The 22,195-nt window shown below is 34.9% G+C and overlaps 1 protein-coding gene across 1 annotated transcript; it reads right to left on the reverse strand.

The window, feature by feature from the left end:
• Positions 1-2,047: 2,047 nt before the first annotated feature.
• LOC111059706 (photoreceptor-specific nuclear receptor) lies at positions 2,048-16,816 on the reverse strand. The gene is made up of 5 exons (XM_039422054.1): positions 16,450-16,816; positions 8,215-8,345; positions 5,950-6,182; positions 4,069-4,321; positions 2,048-2,549 (listed from the first exon to the last, which is right to left on the reverse strand). Exons 1-5 carry the CDS (start codon positions 16,500-16,502, stop codon positions 2,311-2,313), a joined length of 909 nt encoding a protein of 302 aa, XP_039277988.1. The 5' UTR covers positions 16,503-16,816; the 3' UTR covers positions 2,048-2,310.
• Positions 16,817-22,195: the final 5,379 nt, after the last annotated feature.

Here is a 22,195-nt window from a genome sequence, read left to right on the forward strand (position 1 = left end):
TTTTTTATATTAGTAAAATGTTATCCATTGAATTTCAGAATAGCAAATTCAGAAAATTGAATTATATGAAGACTCTTAACTGTAGATTGTGAATAGTTTGCTAATCTAAACAAAGGTGAATAGTGAGGAGGAATTATAAAATCAGAATTGTCAATGAATTCTATGTAAATCATCAAAATTTGGTAACATTTGTATAGTGATCATTGTCTTAGTAATCTAAAACATAAGGTTACAAAGAATATTATATTTTGAAAAAAAATTATTCCTTTAAAATAAAATTTATATAAAATTAAAATTCATGTCTTCAAGCTGATTACAATATAATTATACATTCATCAACTACAGATGAATTACTTACATAGTAAATGTTATGTCCATTCATAGTAAAAGTAGATTTTTAAATAAATTAAACTCAATAGAGTGAACACCATAGAAAGAATTGAATAAATTCCTTGATAAGCATGTGAATACTGAGCATATCATACTTTATGTTCCTTATAAAATAACAGAAACAGTAGAACAATATAATCAATAATAACTTATTATTGTGATTTGATTCATAGTTTATGAAATTGTAAGAATCAAGTTGAGATCTATACTTATTTTCTCTTGGTGCATTTTCAACTACCTACATTATGTAGGTAGTAGATATAGTGAGATTTACGTTGTGAAGTCAGTGAAAATAATTTCATTTACTGACAATAAGTTTTATTTAATTACATATGTCAGGATGAAACACCAATCAATCAGCCCAATAGTTTTCTATCCCTAATTCAAAATAATATAAATTATATGCTCCTTCTGTAGTAGATAACTTGATTCAAGTCATCCCGGTATATCGTATATAATAATTATCAATTGTTGATTTTTGTTAATAATGAATAACATTTTCTTCGTCCAGAAAATATATTTTTCAATGATTTAATAATAATTTTTCATAATTCGGATAGAATTTTGCTAGTTTATTAACTAATATATTTCTATATATAGGTAGTTCAAAAACAATGCTGCAGGGCTGGGATTGAACTATCAGCTTTGTCTAGAATAACATAGTTTTCATCTATTTCACTTTTCATGACGAACTGCTATAATAAACTTTTATACTGCTATATATTTAACTTTTGAGTTATTATTGGCGCCACTGCAGTCTGAATGTTCAAATATTAACAATTAAAAACTAGTACTCAAAAAACGAGTGTTGAAAATGGATGTAAAATCCGAAAGCGCTCCACACGTGACTACTAGCATACGGTAAAGATAGCTAAGTATAAGAAGATACTCTCCATGGTATAGGTCGGCTATGTTCCAAATGTCAAGCCGTTTTTTGTCTACTCAAGCTATGGCCAATTTAGAGTAGTTACACTATAGATTGGCCATGCTCAAGCTGATTACTGTAGACTATTGTCTATTATTACTGTTTTGGCCGGGTGAGAGTTTTTTTCAATTCAAAAATTAATTTATTTCGCACAACATAATATGTTTTGTAACAATATACCGGCTAAAAATACAAAAATGAAAAATACTAATGAAAATCCACTTTGAAAATTTAAGTATAAGAACACCGCCGGGGAAGAGTATATGAAGAGTGTTTACAGTATGGGAGACTACCAGTGTCACATAGCTTCACGAAAAAGAACTACTAGGACTATCGGCTCTTGATTTAACAGAGACATTTAGAACATAAACGCCCTAACCATAATAGGATATCTTCTTATGTAAATATAAATCTGAGTACCCTAAATTATTCCGTCACCTAAAAAGGCTACTCAGATTTATATTTTGATTAATATTCAAAAGTAGCCCTAAATAAAAAATACAATTATCTTCTTTATGCTATCTCTCCTCTATGGTAGTATCTCTTCTCTATAGTACTGGTTTGAATTAACAGTGAAAGATAGTCTTATACAGCACAACAAATTCAACCAATTTTGAATGAAAATGACTAAGAAATTGTCAAAAACCACAGATTTATTGATACTTAGAAAGACCCTGATTACTCTGTTCATCAGAGATTGACAATGGTGTAATAACCGAAACCGGTCTTTCTAAGTATCAATAAATCTGTAGTTTTTGACAATTTCTTAGTCATTTTCATTCAATATGAATAATTACCACAATATAAACTTCTCAACTACACAAAAAGTCAACCAATTTTAATCATGTGCTGACTTTACAACGTCAATCTCACTATATAGCTCAAGATGATCGAAAGATTCAATATCATTACACGATAGATAGTTGAATAGTTTAACAACAATAATATAAAAATTGTTGAGATTGTTGCAAATGTGTTTGGCGCGTTCTATACATCTAGTTTTTATACATGTCGCAGAGGACTTTCTCCATAGGCGTGTTGCCTATGGTTCGTTGAAAGAAGATGAGCTCTATCCGGGTGGTGGGGACGTGACGCAGTAGGGGCAGCATGAGTAGAAGGCGGCCGAAGCGCGCACACTGTGTCGGGTGCTGCCCCCTTGTGTGCTGGCCTAGCATCACTTGCGCTTGCTCTTGTAGGTTGTCCACTTGCAGTGGGTCCTTCAGGCCTCTCGTCTCTGTCAAAAGTAAGCACAATGATTAATTATTATTAAACAAAAAACCAATTAAATACTGTAAATCACCCTGAAGACTTCTGCTACTGCAAATATTGAGAACAGGGTGAACAGCTAGATGGAAATTTGATGAGCGCTACCTACTTTACAAAAATTATTTGTCAGCCCGGAAATCGAACCCAGTACCTCCTAATTGCCGAATGCCACTTCCAATTTAATTACATCTTTAAGCAGAATGAGTTTAAGAGTATAATCCTAGGCGTACCAAGTATGGAAAATACATGTGCTATAATGATGCATACAAAATAGTCACATATGTACAAATTTAAATTCAATTTTATTGAGCCAAAACACTTGACAACTGGCCATGCCAACAATTATTGAAAAATACAGAGAAAATCAGGAGCTCACAAATTGTAGCACATAATTATTAATTAATAATTATTATCAAACAAAAATTTAAATTAAATGCTGTAAATCAGCCCGAAGACTTCTGCTATTGCAAATATTGACAACAGGGTAAACAGCTAGATGGAAATTCTATGAGCGCTACTATTCAAAAATTTAAAAGAAAAATAAAAATCTCAGTACCCTTTTTGAAATATTTTATCACATGTTTTTGACAATCTCAGTACCCTTTTTGAAATATTTCTGACACTGTCAGAAACATGTTGTGATAAAATATTTCAAAAAGGGTACTGAGATTCTTCTTTTTCTTTATATTTATATTACAAGTAGCCCTATACAGAAAAGAGGTATATTCAAAAATTATTTGTCAGCCCGGGAATCGAACCCGATACCTCCTAATCCTAATTCCTAATGCTTACCCTTTAATTATAGCACAGGTTACATCAGAGTGTCTCTGATTAAATTACCCAATCCCGAAAAGGTTTAAAAAGAAGGGTTTGACCCCAACATTGAATTCATAAATTTATTATTGTTCAATAATATATTCGGTTATAAAATTTATTTGCTACAAGGCGACAACATGCAACTTTGCAATCCTCCTCTAAGGGCCAAGCCACATGAAGCGTTCTTCAAGCGTTGCGACGGACAAGTCGGTACTGTAGGGCAAAATATCTGTACTATGAAAAATATTGATGGCCGTGCAAAAAGGTACTCACACACTTTTGAGACGAGCCTTTCAATTTTTCAATTCAGTTACATGATTTTCCAAGTGAAGATAATTTTTCAATGATTGACGTGTTGGTTGTCGAAACAAACTGGTCTGCTCACACACTTTTGAGACACAAAAGTATCACACACTTTTGAGATGAGCCTTTCAATTTTTCAATTTAGTTACATGATTTTTCAAGTGAAAATAATTTTTCAATGATTGACTTGTTGGTTGTCGAACCAACCTAGTCTGCTCACACACTTTTGTGTCTCAAAAGTCTCTTTTGAGATGAGCCTTTCAATTTTTCAATTCAGTTACGGTACATGATTTTCCAAAAGTAATGATATCAATGGTTGAAACGTGGTTGGTAATTCTCAATGATTGAAACCTGAGTGTTGAACCAACCTGGTCTGAAGAGCACGATGGCTTTCAAGCAAGCGAACTCGGCCGGATCGACGCCAACGGAGCGGTAACGCAGCAGCGTGTCGTTGAGCTCCCTGACGTCGGCTGCCAGCTGACTGGCCTTGCAGTTGCCGCCGTTGGGGGTCGACGCCAGGTGTTCGGACACGCTGAACAGGGGGGACGAATCCAGCGGCAAACACCACTGAATTGCGTTCAGCAGGAATAGTTGCGACCAACACTCCTCCAACAGGATCACCTGAAAAACAAATATTTATTAATTTGTTTATCAATTTATTCATTCAATCATTCATATTTATTTATTCACAATTTCTCAATGGAAATAACAGGTGAGTATGCAAATAGACACACAAAATTTGAATGGAATAATGAATAATGGATATAGCCTACTGAAAATTGGATACACATTTATAAAATGAAACTAACATGACCTACTTTTTGAACTAGTAGACTATAAATTATATAAATCATCAATTAAAACCGAATTATTAATTTTTTACTCACAATTACAAAATTATAATCAAACAAACAGTTGAGAACCCAAATAGTCACATAACATTAGAAAAAAATTATGAAAATTGGACACACATTTATAAAATGAGAGAAACGTAGACAACTTTTGGATTAGTATATGAATCGTAATTATGAATTAGTATCTGAAACCGAAATAGAGTATTTATTTATCTATTCACATTAGTTTTACAATGGAAACTAACAGGTAAAACCTCAAATAGCCACACAGAGTTTGAAAAATAGTTACATGAATAGTGGATATATATACTGAAAATTGGATTTAGATTTATCAAGTAGAGTAATCTGTGATCTAGTGGATAGAGTACTTGCGTAACAGGCTAGTGATCCCGGGTTAAAACCCGCTCATCACCAAACCGTTTTTGACCAGGTAACTCCCATGTTATCGGATGGGCACGTTAAACTGTCGGTCCCGGTTGATGTATGACTGTCGTAAGGTTCATTGATGGCTTCAATGATATGGGACCTTCCCGCAAGGGACTCTCCACCAACAAAAGACATGCAATGTTTTTCATCAAGTGAATAAAGTAGCAAAACATTTGAACTACTTAGTATTTATGAAAAAAAAAATATTGGGGGAGGAACAGCTCTGGGGTGTTCCTGTTGGTTTCCCCCCAATCATTTTAAATTGAATCAATGAATGAATAGATTACAGTATAAAAGGGATCATAATTATTAGCAATTGATTAATATTAGAAATTAATAATTATTTCAGTATTAAGTCCTCCATTTTATGACGAGGTGGGACTTTTTGGTGATAAAAATAAACTTTTTGGTGGTAGATTGTAAGCAGCTCGAAATGGTCCAGAGTATAAAAGTGAACTCGTATGGCTTTTGATGGTGGTGAGTACCTTGCAAGGAGGTCTACTTCGCCTGAATATGACTACTCATTTGAGTCGTGAATAGGCCTTACGACTGTCATACTTCTGCTGGGACCGACTTTTTTACGTGCCCATCCGATAACACGGGAGTGACCTGGTTAAAAGCTGCTACGCCGTAAACAAAGCCATAGTGCATGACATGTGGTTGATGGTAACGTCAGCACAGGTAGGGCTTCTACACCAATAAAAACACTAGCTGATGTAGATCAGCTGAAATCAACAAATTTTTATTGGTGTAGGAGCTCTACCTGTGCTGACGTCACCAGAATGCACTATGGCTTTGTTTACGGAGATAGTGATCCACTACACCACAAATCACTCCCAGAGTATGATTAGGGTATACAAATGGTAAAGTATTTTCTTATCGACAGTTGCAATTCGTATCTCAATAGAAGAAATTAGAAGATACATAAAAATATATACAAATATACATTGGAAGATACAAATATCTGACCTGGTCGCGAAATGGTAGCGATGCAAAAGAGGGCAGATTTTTGGCCCACTTGACGGCCATAAAGAGTAGACGGGCTGAGGTCTCGTAGATGGTCTCGTGTACGGGCGGATACAACACGTGGTGTTCCGGGGGCAGAGTTGCCGGAGGCGGCAGACCTCCACCCCCACCCCCTGTTACGCTGCAAGGCGTCGGAGGCGGGGGTGGTTCCTCGTTTGTCACATCGATGCTGTCTTCTGTTGACAGACAATGCATTTGTCACACTTTAATAGAAACACATTACTTGTTCTGTAATATTTTAAAATATAAATGTGCTAAAGTATACTGTTTGTATATGTAAGGCAGGGGTGACTCTTCCTTCGTCACGTCGATGTTTTCTTCTGTAAGTGGACATCGCATTTCACACTTCAATAGAACCGTATTTCTTGCTCTCCAAAATATAAAACTATGCTAGAAAAGGTGTGTCATGATTCAATCCCTCTTGGTCAATTGGGTATGGATATAAGCAGTGTTTCTTCTTCTTCTTTCAAACAGGGATTAAGCTATTGCCTAATATCATCATAAGCAACACTACAATCTACTGTTTTTATTTTATAATAAATAATGATCATTGCCATCTTTTTCGTGGCCTGCCTATGTCTCTTTTCCCTACCGGTTTATACTTGAAAATTCTGTGAGGAAGCCTATCAGCTGGCATTCGTTCCACATGATCTTTCCATTGCTGACGATAAGATGCAACTCTCTCATTCAGGCAGAAGATATTTAGCTCTTTCCGTATATCCTCATTCCTGATGTGATCTCTTCTGTCACACCTCTTAATTCTGCGAAGAAATCTCATCTCAGCTGCCTGCACTCTACTCTCAAGTGGCTTTGATGTTACCCACGATTCACTACCATAGAGTAGTAGTGGAGCTGCCATTGTCTTATAAAATTTCATTATCGTGCTTGTGGTAGCTTTCTTCCCCAATGTCCTACTGATAATTCCACAAATCATTTGAAACCTTCCTATTTCCTTCTCTACATCCAATTCATAAATACCTGATATGAACCATTTTATATTTTACCATTACCACATTGTGCAAATTCTTTCCAATCCCAAGTCACAGACAATGCTCCTTTATCAACTATATATGATAAATTGATTTATTGAATTGCATTAAATGTTCTACTTTGTCTCATGCTGAAAAGGCCTACAACAGTATATTAACATTGTTTTTTCTGTATCACAGAATGTTGATAGTTATTCAAACAAAATTTGCTATTTCTATTAATAATAAATTATTCTGTTGAAATAACTACATTATTGTTTCAAGAAACGTTTTAAAAAATGTGGTGATTCCAGCAGAGTTATTATCAAGTGTTTCGTCATGGAAAACCACATCAATAAGTAATAAAAATTATTATTTAAATGATTATTATTAACGAAAATTCTAATTAATTATCATAAAATATTATTTGAACACATAAAAATAATCACTACCGGTAGTACTCTTCACTTTCTTTTATGATACGACCAGTTTCGAGGTTTCGGTTGGGATTCATCACATTATCAAATATCGTCGTCGTCTTCCTACAAGGATTAGGCAATTCCGACTTCAAACTCACCTTCACATTCTTCTCCCAACCGGGTTATACAACATGACTGCCTTGGGAATCCTGTCGCTCTCCATCCTTTCAACATGATCTTTCCAGGTTTGCCGATTTTCTTCAATCTTCTGCCATATGGAGTTTATGTTGAGCTCGCTTCTTATATCGACATTGAGAAGCCTATCTTCCCTTGTGCACCCTTTTACTGCTCTCAAAACCCTCATTTCGGCAGCCTGTAACCTACTCCATTCTTTCTTCTTAGGTATCCAAGATTCATATCCAATATTCAAACTTATTATTCCTTTCATTTACATAATGACAACATCAAATAAATGATTCGGAGAGAATCAACAGGATAAACAAAAAACTGTTTCTCTTCCTAATTCTGCAAATAATTCTAGTCCAATGTGCTTCTTACTCTTAGGGCAACCCGAATAGTCACTTTATTCGAATAGCACAACATAATTATTATTGAGGGCATGACAAGAGCTGAGGGCTGACTAAAATGCATTCTGATGAAGAGGAGGCTTGTCAGTGGCTCCAGAACATACTTGAGTCTATAAATATTCATTTATAATTAACCTTGGCCTATAAGTAGCCTAAAATAGTCTGAATGTGTCTAATAAAAAAGTCTATCCAAAATTAATCACTAATATTTTGAATACCGTATCCACAACTCACCATCATCCGGTTCTTCTTTGTTGTTATTGTTGTTGTTGCTTTCTGGTGGTGAAGGGGGTGTGGAGAGGGGAGGTGGAATGGCCGTCTGATAGCGCACAGGGGGGAGACCCAGAGCAACCGACACTGGTGGACTGCAAACACAATAAATTATTAGAAATAATAAACAAAAATTAATAATTAACAATATGCTCAATTCAAAAGGTATACATTTTCGATAGATAACTCGATTTTGAGGGCATAATATGATTTAGAGCCGGTTTCCGAGCTCGGGATTTAGCTAAGTTCTGGATTTTAAACAGCTGGAGTCAGAAAATTGGCTTCCGAATTGGTTTCGTAGGCCTATTCATAGTCAAAGTCACGTTTAAATTGAATTTCGAAAAATTAGAAAATTGAAAAACTAGAAAAACATAAAATAAAATAAAGAGAATATAGTGTAAAGTTTCAGCTATTTTGAATTATTTAGGAATGTTTCATTTCGTCAAGGAAAAACTTTTCCAATTATAGAAATGAGAAAATAAAGATTTATTTTCCTGCGACTACGCCCCGTTTTGGAAAACCAATTTTCTGACTCCAGCTGTTCAAAGTCTAGAACTTAGCCAAATCCCGAGCTCAGAACAGGGCTATTACGAGCTCAGGGGACAGTGTCTATCACGTGTTTACTCTAGTTGTGTGTCCTGATTTTTAAAAGTATATAGGCTTACTGAATGTCTAGGGACCGCTTTAAATGAAGTTGGAGAATGTCGAGTAGTAGTTTATTTGCAGATGGGAATAGAATTACTATAGATAATGGATGATAATAGTATAAATCTCAATACGTACTCGCATTAGGAAGAGTAATACTATACTATACTATTACTCGCAATAGTAATACTATATACTATACTATACTATACTATACTATACTATACTATACTATACTATACTATACTATACTATACATACTATACTATACTATACTATACTATACTATACTATACTATACTATACTATACTATACTATACTATACTATACTATACTATACTATACTATACTATACTATACTATACTATACTATACTATACTATACTATACTATACTATACTATACTATACTATACTATACTATACTATACTATACTATACTATACTATACTATACTATACTATACTATACTATACTATACTATACTATACTATACTATACTATACTATACTATACTATACTATACTATACTATACTATACTATACTATACTTACTATACTATACTATACTATACTATACTACTATACTATACTACTATACTATACTATACTATACTATACTATACTATACTATACTATACTATACTATACTATACTATACTATACTATACTATACTATACTATACTATACTATACTATACTATACTATACTTACTATACTATACTATACTATACTATACTATACTATACTATACTATACTATACTATACATACTATACTATACTATACTATACTTACTATACTATACTATACTATACTATACTATACTATATACTATACTATACTATACTTACTATACTATACTATACTATACTATACTATAACTATACTATACTATACTATACTATACTATACTATACTATACTATACTATACTATACTATACTATACTATACTATACTATACTATACTACTATAGTATACTTGTATACTAATACTCGCAATAGTATTAGTCGCATTACTAAGAGTTTAAAGTCGATATGAAAAGTAATTATTACAAACATTTTATGGCTATGGAATATAATGAATTAGATTATTGGAATGAACAAACCACTTCTCTATCTGATAATAATTATCATTACAATAAAATCGATCCATGAGTTTTGGTTTGATACGTAAATTCTTTTTATCACTGAAAATACCAATTAATTGTTGCGTTGATTACCATTATAATAAAGCACCAACCACAAACAGTATCTCACTACACCTCCAATTAAGATAGAATAAATAATATACCGTAATGGTGAGTAAAGCCGTGTTCACACCAAACAAATGTTCGACATACATGTTCGGCAAACATGTTTGTTGAGGGGCTCAGCGACAAACATTTTAGAAAGTTTGGAAACTCATTGTTTGTCAAAAAAAATTACTGTTTTTCCAAACATTTTCAGTGTTTCCTGTAAGAAATGAAACCTGTTCTCCCCACTTACAAATATTTTGTTTGGTGACTCATCCACACTGGCCATGTGCAAACATAATAAAATTTGCCCAAACTGTTTCAAAAAACATTGAAACAATTCAAAATAGAATAATGATGACAGCAATATGATGGTTTGTAAGATAGTATTCAAGATAGATTGATATTTGATTCATTCAATACAGTGCACTCACTATTACACAAGCACACAGTTGAGCCATAGAGAAACAATAGCGTAAGTAGATACCCCATGGTATAGGGCGTTTATGTCGCAACTTTTACTGTTATCTCAAGCCGATTATTGTCGATTATGGTAGATTTTTACTGTTTTGGCCGGGTGAGATTGTACGAACGGCACAATATGAGAGACTACCAGCGTCACATAGCTTTATGGGAAAGAACTACGTGGACTATCAGCTTGAGATAACAGTAAAAGTTACGACATACCATGGGATATTTACTTATGCTATTGTTTCTCTATGGTTGAACGTCGTCAAATTAATACAAATATAAAGACAGCCTACTAAAATCGACTAATTCTCTCAAGTATCCTCCAAATACTCCTGCACCGAATGATGACATCAATAATATGTTGGAGGAATAAAGGCGAACTACCTCCTTGCTTTGCCTTGCTCGAGGTGTAGAGCTCTTTTATAGGGCGGCCTTGGCTGTGAAAGGGTTGCATCATGAAGTTTGAATAGGTGGCGGGGCAGGTGACGTGTTGGAAGGGTCTCTTGATGCGCGGCAGGGCAAGTCAAGGGCGAGAAACGAGGAACGAAGGGCCTCGCGGAAGGGCAGAGTCTATTTGGAAGTCGAATCACATCGTGCACTCATGAACTGTCAGTCGCTCCTTGGGCTTCACCCGTCGGCGACTGCTGCTGAATACTAAACACCTCCTCCCTGGTCCCTGTACACTTTGAGCTCAGCAAGCCGCTTTGAGAGGCAAGCAGGTCTTGGTTTGCAGCTCAACTGCTCTTTGCGAGACGCGCGCCACTCAATTCAATTTGTTAATGCATTTTGTGCGCTTTACCTATGCATAACCCACACATACCGACGTCCAGGTAGATGGATAGATCCTCCAGAAATTGAGTAGAGGTTTAGTTTTTAATAGTACATTTCGCACCCCGGTGAAAAAAGGGTGTGCTCGCCAGCTTTTAAGGTCGAGATGAAGTTGAGCATTTAAAGTAAGGTGAAGTCCCAACTTCATCGATTTGAGACGAAGTCAAAACGAGATAAAGTCGAGCGTTTGAAGTAAGGTGAAGTCCAACTTCATCGATTTGAGATGAAGTCAAGCGTTTGAAGTAAGGTGAAGTCTCAATTTTATCAACTCGAGATGAAGACAAGCACAAAAAACATTTTTGCCCGATTTTTTTCGCCATACTACCGCAAAACAACTGCAAAAGTGTCGAACTGAAAACTTGTCATACTGAACACATAATGAACTGAATAGGTACTTGACGTATTGATAACTTGAAAAATTGAAAATTTCTCGCATTGAAAACTTCGACGAAATGAGAACTTGACAAACTAAGAACGTGATATACTAAGAACTTGACGAAATGAAAACTTGATGGAATAAAAACTTGATAAACTAGACAGCAGACACAGTTCCTACGGGGGAACCGAGAACATTGTGCTCTCTTTATGTGTCCGATTTATGTCACAGAGTAATGAACAACTTTACAAAGTAATGAGTACTTCTTCATCATGCACATTGATTGAAGAGGATTTTTGTGTGTATTGAGAGTATTAAGTAGAGAGTTTTGTAAGTACAGCATTTTGAAATTGCATTAAGTGTCTTTGAAGGAATTCAATATGTTTGAAAAGATAAAATAAACAATAACTTTTATCAAAGTTGAAACAATTTTATTAGAAAATAAGTCACCTATTTATAGCTCTGAAACATGAGAATTGGAAAAAAAGAGACAGTCAAAGAATGAATTCTCAGTGCAATTTAAACTTGGGTAATTGTGATTGTCCCACCATTAAAAAAATCAATAATACTAAGTACTTGGGAATCATAAATTGATGAAAACCTTAAATGGGATGTTCATATTAAATACATATGTACAAAAATTAGATATTTATCTTTTAAATTTTACCAAGTTAACAGAATTCTTAATAAGAACCACTAGAAAATGATGTATCATGCTCTAGTCAAGTCAATTCTGCAGTATGGCATAGTTGTTTGGGGAGGCTGTTTCAACTGTCATATTGCTGAATTATTTGTAGCACTAAAACTGATAATTAAAACTATATTAAGCAAACCCAGGCTCTATCCAACGGATATGGTTTTTAGTGATTTTGAGGTCATGACTATACGTCAATTATACATAAAAACCGTAATTGAGTACTTAATAAAATATAGATTCGATTTTCCTCTCACAATAAACTCTACACTTAATTATTATAATCTAAGGGCCACTGCTAACAAATATGTAACCTATAACACAAATATTGAATGTATAAGGAGGCAGTTAATTTACATAGGTACTAAAATAATAAACCTCATTCCAAATCACTTTCTCATGGACAATAAGATCAGCGGAAAAATTAAACTGGATATAAAAAACTGGACATACAGTAATTTCTTCTTCCATTTATATATATGACTCGAGATTTCTGCTCCAGCATTGTTTTTTCTTTTTTCAGTGGACTCGCTTACCTTTATTTTGAGTACCTATTCCTCTGTTTTCTTCCTTCCCCCCATTTCTCCCTTACCTTTTTCCCTCATTACTTCTCTTCTCTTCTTTGCCTGCCTATTATATGGGAAACCATAGTTGGCTAGGTATCTTCCTCTCTTTTTTTTCTCTTCTCCAACACACCCAACCACAAAGCCCATGGTTTTTTATATTTGTAACATTTTATTGTGTTTTATTTGTTTCAAATTCTTTGTAATTTTGTTTTGTCTTGTTATGTGTGTTTATAATAAATAAATTGAAATAAAATTGAAAAATGCTGTGGAAATGGATTTCTTGCGCAGGAGTTGTTGTTTTTCAAGGATGGATCGAGTGAGGAATTCAGAGTTAAGGGATAGTATCGGGAAACTGGACATTACAGTTGAGCATATTGAAAAGAAGCGCCTTGTTGGGACGGGACATACCTCAGAGGATGAGAGATGAGAGGTGACCCAAGAGGATACTGAATTGGGATCCTCCTGGAAAAAGGAGAGGTAGACCGCCCGAAATGTGGAACAAACAGGTACCGTACTATATAGGCCTACTACAGCTACTGTACACACATCAACTTCAGTAGTATGATGAATAGGAGGGGGACTCATATATAGTATCATATACAGTATATGATACAGATTATGAATCATATGTATATATGATATATGATGGGACACATCATATATAGTAATACGATGAATCTTGTGGACTGGGAGGGGGACTGGAATAATCGAAACAAATGGCAGATGGGATTCAAGAAACGGCTGGAGCCGTTATAATAATATAAGTTACCTATTTCAAGAGAATGGAACAAAAAAAATGTATGAGAGTAGTGAAATCAGCGACTCTTAAACAAAAATTAGGATTGAGATAATTTGAATAATTTATTACATTTCTGATAATGCGTGAAACCAATGGATGAACAATGACGACATAATATGAAAGTAACTAGCAGAGTATTCCAGCAGAGTGAGTGGATGATGATAATAATTATATATTGACTTATTGTATACTACTATAATCCCTGTTAAGATTGTTTGTTCCTTATTCATAATTTCTTATCATAATGTCAAACAGATTCGCTGCTAACCCCCCCCCCCTTGAATTGTTACCGAAAGATTTCATTTCATTTTCAATTTGACTCCTCCCTCACCCCCCAAGAATTTCAAGGCAAGGACACAAGGACACAGTTCCCTAGATGCTAGGGGTTCAAAGCCATGAATATGGAGCTGGTCTCCTCAAGCACCTTCCCAATGGGGATACCGAATACACCAATAACAAGTTTCTCATACAATAACTGATATCATGATAAACCACTCCCTTATCATATCGAATCATATATCCTGAAAACAGGATATAAAAATAGTCAACATACTACTAAACTCAATGCGGTTAAACTTACTCATTCCACTTGTCCCATGATTGCACACATTATTATGACACCAGCAAGACTGGTAGACTTTGATGTTATTATTTTTAGGATTTGAAAAAGGTAGCCTTTATTTAGAAGCAGAACAGAGGTCTCTCAGACGAGTGGCTGTGTAATCGTGTGATGGCAGGCACTCTGATGGCATAAAAGGATGAAAGAGCAGAACGCCTGGTTGCCGATCGCCAGTGATCTTCCATGTGAGAGCATCCTGCCTGCTCTTTTCACAGAATGTTGATTCCACAAAGTGCGGCTCACTCCGTGCATCTTTGCTTCTTGGTTCTTTGTGACTCGTCAGAGTCCAGAAAAGAGTCGGTGTAGTTCATTTGCCATCAGTCATTCTTCTATCAATTTATAGGTAAATGTTTCAACAATTTCAACAACTAGGTACTATAACTAGTCTATCGTCTATAATCTTGATACAGCACTGAGTGGGACTACTAAATCTAATCTAATAATTTGCTCTATTTCACACTACTCATCATCAACTATCTACAAAGCGATAAATTATTCTGCCTTTTGTGAGAGAATAGGACGTGAAATTCATTTTCAAAAAAAACTATTGTATTGTATAGAATAATAAATTAAATATATACTTTTACTAAACTTATTGGAGTTACACTCATACAGTAAATACATCACATTATTGTGCATTTATTTCCGAAAGACATTACTATAAAAATGTTACAATTAATATCGAGATGGAATCTTTATCATACGAGTCAAAAATCAGTTTTTAACAAATTTCTCTACCAATTAACTCTTAAAATTCACCTCTGCCCGATAGGGATAATTTTGTTTATCCACTCCGTTTGATTGAAAAATGGCTTGAACTCTGGACAGAGGATATATTTCTAGAAATCTTCGGCTACTTTAAACTTACCTAACTCATCTCAAAACTATCTATTCTTAATTTAATTCAATGCACGTGAAAGGAGAATAACTCCTGGTCCACAATTTGATACCAAATTCAATTCTCTATCATCTAGTGATTGCGAAGTGGATGACATTGAGAATAGAACAGAAAAAAATCACTTTTGATAATACTTTTCCGAAAACTCCTGTTGGTGGTACCGTATTATTTATTACTCGTACTCAAATTGGTATCTAGCGAAAAAACACACATTTTGCAGATTAACTGGCCATTTAAGATTATAGTTCATAAAAAAAGTTCGACTTATGATACATCATTTCAAAGGCCTCAAAACGAGCTATAACCTCTATATGAAACATTTTTTCGGAAAACGGAAGCGTAAACTTTAATTAGACAAAGTATAACATTATGTGATGAAAATATCCTGATTCTCTGGCTTTGTATGGGAATAACTTTCAGAACAATGGATATAATGGAATGTTATATGACATTAATTTGTAGATCTATTCCTGAAATAAAATCCTGAAATGGATTAGATCAAAGTCAGATAGAATTATTTGTAGCCGAGATATTTGTAATTGCAGTTTCGAACTTCGGGGTGGGGTGGGGGGCGTCCCCGGGTAGAAAGCAGTGTAACGATGGGGGCTCTTCGGTTCCAGGCTATGTACCATATTATATACAGTATACTATAGTTAGGTCCCCGTTATAATGGCAGTATATTTGATCAACATTGGTGTTGCTATCCTTGTCTTTCATTCGACAAAACAGATATCGCTATCCTTTTATAGCTTCGCAACGTTGCCAAATCCGTTTTTTCAATGTAGAAGTATAATAAATTAGGAAGATATTCGGCACCGCTATTCTCCTATCTCTATCCTCTGCCATTATAACGTGGACCTCACTATATCACCCTGCAGAAATTCAGCTTCCCCCTAATTTGTTCTGCAGAGTCCTGTCTGTTTTTGTCTCTATTGTCTGGACTAAAATGTGTTGTGAAATAATGTGTGTAATCTATCTATTTGTAATATGAGTAAGCATGAGTGAACATAATTATTTGAAATATGAATTATGTGAATAAGTGAAAAGTGAAAAATTTATTGACTCACCCGAAAACTCCGACAGCGACTGCAGCCTCGCGTAGTGCTCGTTCGTGGTCCATGTCGACGAGCGACTCGGGTCGAATGGTGGCCGTGTTGCGAGGTTGCCGCTCGTTCTGCACCGCTGCATTGCCACCACCACAGACACCAGCGACACCAGCACACACCACCACATTAGCACAAACTAGGTTAGCAAATCTCCTCTCACCGCACCCCAGTCCCAGTATTACTGGAATGGCAAGTCAACTACCTTCCAGCCAAACCCACTATAGTGAGGTCCACGTTATAATGGCAGTGGAGAAAGATAGGAGAACAAACACCTTCTATAGAAGATGGCTAATACCGGTAAAATCACTTCACTTATATGGGCTACTTTATTCAAATTAATAAAAACAATATAAAACTTGTAGTACCTTTCTATAAAAACATTTTAACGACTAGTTTCGACCTACTTTGGCCATTTTCAAGTTAAAATGTATATTATCTAGTATCAACTTGTTTATTTTTATATTTCAACTTCAAAATGGCCAAAGTAGTCTTTAAAATGTTTTAATAGAAGGGTACTACAAGTTTTTATTAATCTGATACCGGTATATCTGATGAAATATTGAATTTCATTCTTGTTAAAAATAATCAATTATATTTATTCGTCAGGGAAGTATATTTTTCAATTATTTAATAATATAGTTACAGAAATGAGATTGAATATTTTGTTAATTAATATTACATTTCTACATCAGCTTTGTCGACAAGGATAGTAACACCAATGTTGGTCAATACTGCTGCCATTATAACGTGGACCTTACTATAGAACAGTAGAACCTCGGTAACTCGGAGTGAGTTAACAAAAATCTGGGTTATCCGGAGAGTGGGGGAAACATATTAGTAATGAACGTATTCAGTAGGAAAAAATCAATAGTAATCTCTATTTAGAACACAAACTACTTCTACAATAACTACATGAAGATAACTTCTAAAATTTTAAAATACATTCACGGAGCTGAACTTGAAATGAAGTTGTGCTCAAAACCACAGTTAATTGTTAGAGAATGATAGAAATTTCTCCTAAAATTGATCCGGGTTTTCCGGACTTCCGAGTTAGCGGGTCCAGGTTAACGAGGTTCTACTGTACTTCTGTATTTCAAGTTCTTATTCAATAGATATTAATTATTCTAATAGTTTAAATTGATTGAGTGAGAAACTATCTGTAAAAGCTTTTTAATTACTGTTCAATAAATATTTTTTGCCCCAGTGTTACTAGTAGAGTAGCAAGCCAACTACCTCCCTAGGTCAAATCAACATGCAAACACACTACAACTTCATTTGGAGAAGCACATTAGGAATAAATAGTCACATGCTTTCAGAGAATAGCCATGCAGATTGGTTATAAATCCTATACTATTAAACGAGCAATTTCTGTGTAGATGTTTTTATTTCACCGGATCTCGAAAACGGCTCTAACGATTCTCACGAAATTCAGAACATAGTAGGTTTATAATATAAAGATTCGATTTCACTAGGTCTCATCTCTGGAAAAACTCTCTGAAAGACATTAAAAGGATAATTCATCCTTGGAAGAACAGATCTCGTCGTCTGTCGATAACAGAAGATGCGTGTGCCTGTGTGGGAGATCAGCTGTGTAATCATTCAAACAGCTTACGGTACCGTATCTCGCGAGAAATAATATCTAGAAGTTTAAATATACTTAGTCAAAATAATCTGATTTGTTTACATGACATGGGTTATCACTCTAAATAAATAGAGTATATCATAATATTCAAAGTTAATCATTATTTTACAGTTTTAAGTGATTAGTGAGTGTTATTTTGTTATTCAATTTGGTTTGTAAACAATCTAAATTAGAACTTTTCTATTTTTAAATATTTTGACTAAAAATTGGACCTGAATTCAAGTTTATGAAACATAACGCACTTTTTGGACCAGTTATAGTGTATAAATCAAAATTTGGGGAAGAAACAGTTTTGGGCTGTGCCTGTTTGTCCTTCCCCAATCATTTTGAAGAATTGTGCTCTGTTTATCAATAAGTAAATAACGAGCGAAGCTCGGTGCCCCGATGCCAAAGTAGCTAGAATATTTTAGGTACATTGGATGATGCCGTAGATACTGTTTTGCTATGAAGAACTTATTTCACTTATACATTTGTATTTCAGGTAATGCGATGTCTGGAAAGATACCATTGCCGAATCAATTAGAAAAATCCAATCAATATTAGGGCACCACATTTTGAATATTCGTGGAAGGTCTCCGTATCATCATAGAGAAAAGAATACTTCTAAGAGTATTCGTTTGTCTTTGGTGTCATGCACATCATCTTTGAAGTCTGCAATAATAGTCTCGTTTCTATAAAACTTTCGAAGCTCAGTCTTGAATATGAGAGAACTAATTTTCAGTTTTCTCGGATGTTGCTTGATGTTTCTCAAACTAGAACTGATAGATTATTGTCTGGCATTGATTCATACAATAAGTACATCATCAAAATAAAAGGAAGAGAAAAAATAAGGTAACCTTGTGCTATTCCACTCCCAAATATTTGGATAAGGTTACACATAGTCCGAAATAGGTTAAAGACCTATAGGTATTGTTGATAATCAATGCTATTCTTTGATAGGCTGCAACAGTTCTATCAGACACAGTGTTTGGTAAGATACAGTGATTGATGATAGAAACATAAAGACATTGTCTAATACCACGAATTTATCTTGATGCTTCAATGTAAGACTAAGCAAGTGACGAATCATGTTTTGGTTTCTATAAAAATAAATAAGTGATTTTGAACACTCTCAAGAAGTGTTTTTATTACTTCTATCAGTCTGAGGGTCACTTTCTCTTTAGTTGGTTCAACGTTTTAACCCGTTTAATCAATGAATGGTTGCATTCATCATAATTTGTTTGAATTTAATGAACTGATAGTTTAAACTCGAATATGAATTCAACGTTTTTAGAGGAAGCGACCCTATGAGTACGACATTGAATATTGGTTGAACAAATATCAAATTCATCATCTTCAATTCATCAACTGAACTTCCCCTTCATAGATTACAACAATGCGAATGAAAGATTCGCAAAAAACAAACAGTGATTCTACCTATGATACACCATAACGGCCCATATGAATAAAGTTGAGCATTTGCTTATACTTCTAAAATATGGAGCATTTGCTTCATTTTCTATGAATAAACGTGAGCAAAACCTTTTGCTCATGCTCATCAAAAAAGTAGTTTGAGCATTTGCTCATAAGTAAAAGCTTTTGCTCAAAATTGTATGGATAAACTAGAGCATTTGCTCAACTTTTGAAGCAAATGCTTCAAAAAAGGTGAGTCTAGTCTAGAGCAGCTTATCACCTTTTGCTCATAGTAAAATGGCTCAACTAATTCGTATGAGGAAGAGGAAACTATATCAGATACGATCACAACCAATAGTTGAGAACTATAAAAATCTTTTTAGATTCAACCATGATATATATCACCATTATTCCTACAAAAGAATAAATACCTAATATAAAGATAGCCATCACAAAATAGTAAATTTAAGAAGATGAGAGTGTAGACGATTATAAGAAGGCTATTGATATTATAAGAATATGCTGAGGATTATTATAGAGATGACATTTTTTCACGCTATTATTTCAAAATCCTAAACTCAACTAACCTAAAATAGAAAACTATCCATAAATAGAAAACAGAGCAGACGACGCAAACACAAGCATTGCCCCCTACTTGCATATTTAGCGCTTCCGTGAAGCTAAAAAACAAAGTAAGGCTACAAAAGCGAAATCAGCTGATGGGAAATCTTTAAAATACGTGAGCATTTGCTCCAGAGCTCAGGAGCATAAGGTAAGAGTATAAGGTACAGCTTATTCATAAAAAAATGAGCAAATACTTTCGCTTCTACTATTTGCTCATGAGCAAAACCTTATGCTCCATGCTCTTGCTCATGAGCATTTGCTCTGGTTTTATTCATATGGGCCAATGTTTTGTTTGAATTGAAATCAATACAGATTTATTGGTAAACAATAAACTTCCTCTTCATAGATTAAAACAATGCGAATGGAAGATTCGAAAAAGCAAACAGTCATTCTACAGATAATACACCATAAATTTTTTGTTTGAATTGAAATCAATGCAGAATTATTAGTAAACAAAACAAAAACGTGCCTATTGTTTATTGGCAATTGTTTGCCATGTAATAACGAAGGGAGGCAAAGTCAACGGTCGATCAATTTGTGAGTGTGATGTTGGCAGCTATGATGATGATTGTGACAGACATCACAGTGCATCGAGGCGCGAGCGATTCGTAATCAACGGAAGGGGAGCGCTGCAACAATGGGAAGAGCATCGACAAAAACGCCGAGCGACGTCGTTTACGTAAATGCAGGTGCGGTTTTGATGCGGCGAGGTTACCGCGTACCGCGACTGACCCGAGCAGAGTCGCTTCTGCCGTTGACAGGCTCCCGCTGTTCAAACGATGATAACAATTATCAGAAACCCACGTGCAACCGTTTCTCTGTGTCTTGTCGTCTGCTGCCAAACTCGCTCCGCCCGCCCAACCTAGTTCAGCCCACCTATATACGACGTCGCTGTCAAAACAGACCAACGAAACAAGTCGACGTCGGAACCATTACATGTTCGACCAACATTCATTACGAGCAAATGCACCGCTACGCTCTATTACGACCACTCAATTTCCTCCTCCTCCTACTCCTCATGCACTCCCCGCCATATTGTTCAAACCACCTACAGCCTTTCTGACAGGTAGACCACGGCTGCCTTGTCATTACGCCTTTATGCATGATGCGGACAAAAATCTGCTGCTAGCATCTTCAATTTCAATTCAATTCTTTTATTCGATGTACCCTTAATAATTTTTATCTTCCATTATTTGAACTAGGCTTGTCATTATGCATCTATGTCTTCATAATACCCCTCATAATATTTATTTTCCATTATTTGAACTACAGTTGGCTTCTTTGTCTTCACGCATGATGAGTGTTCCGGACAAAAATCTGCTGGCGATTGCATCTCCAATACCAATTAACTTCTTTTATTCGATATAATATTTATGATATTTATTACTTTTTAACATATTTATTTTCCAGTATTTGTATTATGTATGATGAGTGTTTCGTACAAAAATCTGCTGGCTATAGCATCTTAAATATAGCAAGGCATGGCAAGTTTGTGGGCATCGTATAAAGTGCAGTCAGTTCCTCCTGAATTTCCATGAACCATTCTCATAACCCACAAATAGAAAGGCTAGGCTCTAGGATATACTTTTTGTATTACAGTTCTTCTAAATTTCCAAATGGTCCATTTCCAAACCCATAAATAGATAATGGGTAATAACAATTATGTGCGTTATTGCATAATCATGGCGATTAAAGCACGTTTTTGAGGTGCTCTCAATTACAGAATCACAATAGAATTGTATGATTGTCTCAATAATACAGAATACCGTATTCTAATTTGAAAGTAAAATAAAGGGCGGTTGCTGAGTTCTCAGCCTCGTTCAGGTCCTCTGTGACACATCATTACATGATTAATTGGCAATATTATGCTTCAATAAACTAGTAGTTCTGTGAAAAGTAGACCTCACGCAGTATTCTAATCCACAAGTACCTGATTGAAACTATAGACCTTATGGAAATACAGCAATAGACTGGCTTCTCCACACATCTGTGTAATCACTTGTCAGCTGATTTATAATGAATAATTCTATAGTCTGATATTTACTCTAA

Source organism: Nilaparvata lugens, chromosome 2 (genome assembly GCF_014356525.2).
Source record: "Nilaparvata lugens isolate BPH chromosome 2, ASM1435652v1, whole genome shotgun sequence".
Classification (NCBI taxonomy): domain Eukaryota; kingdom Metazoa; phylum Arthropoda; class Insecta; order Hemiptera; family Delphacidae; genus Nilaparvata; species Nilaparvata lugens.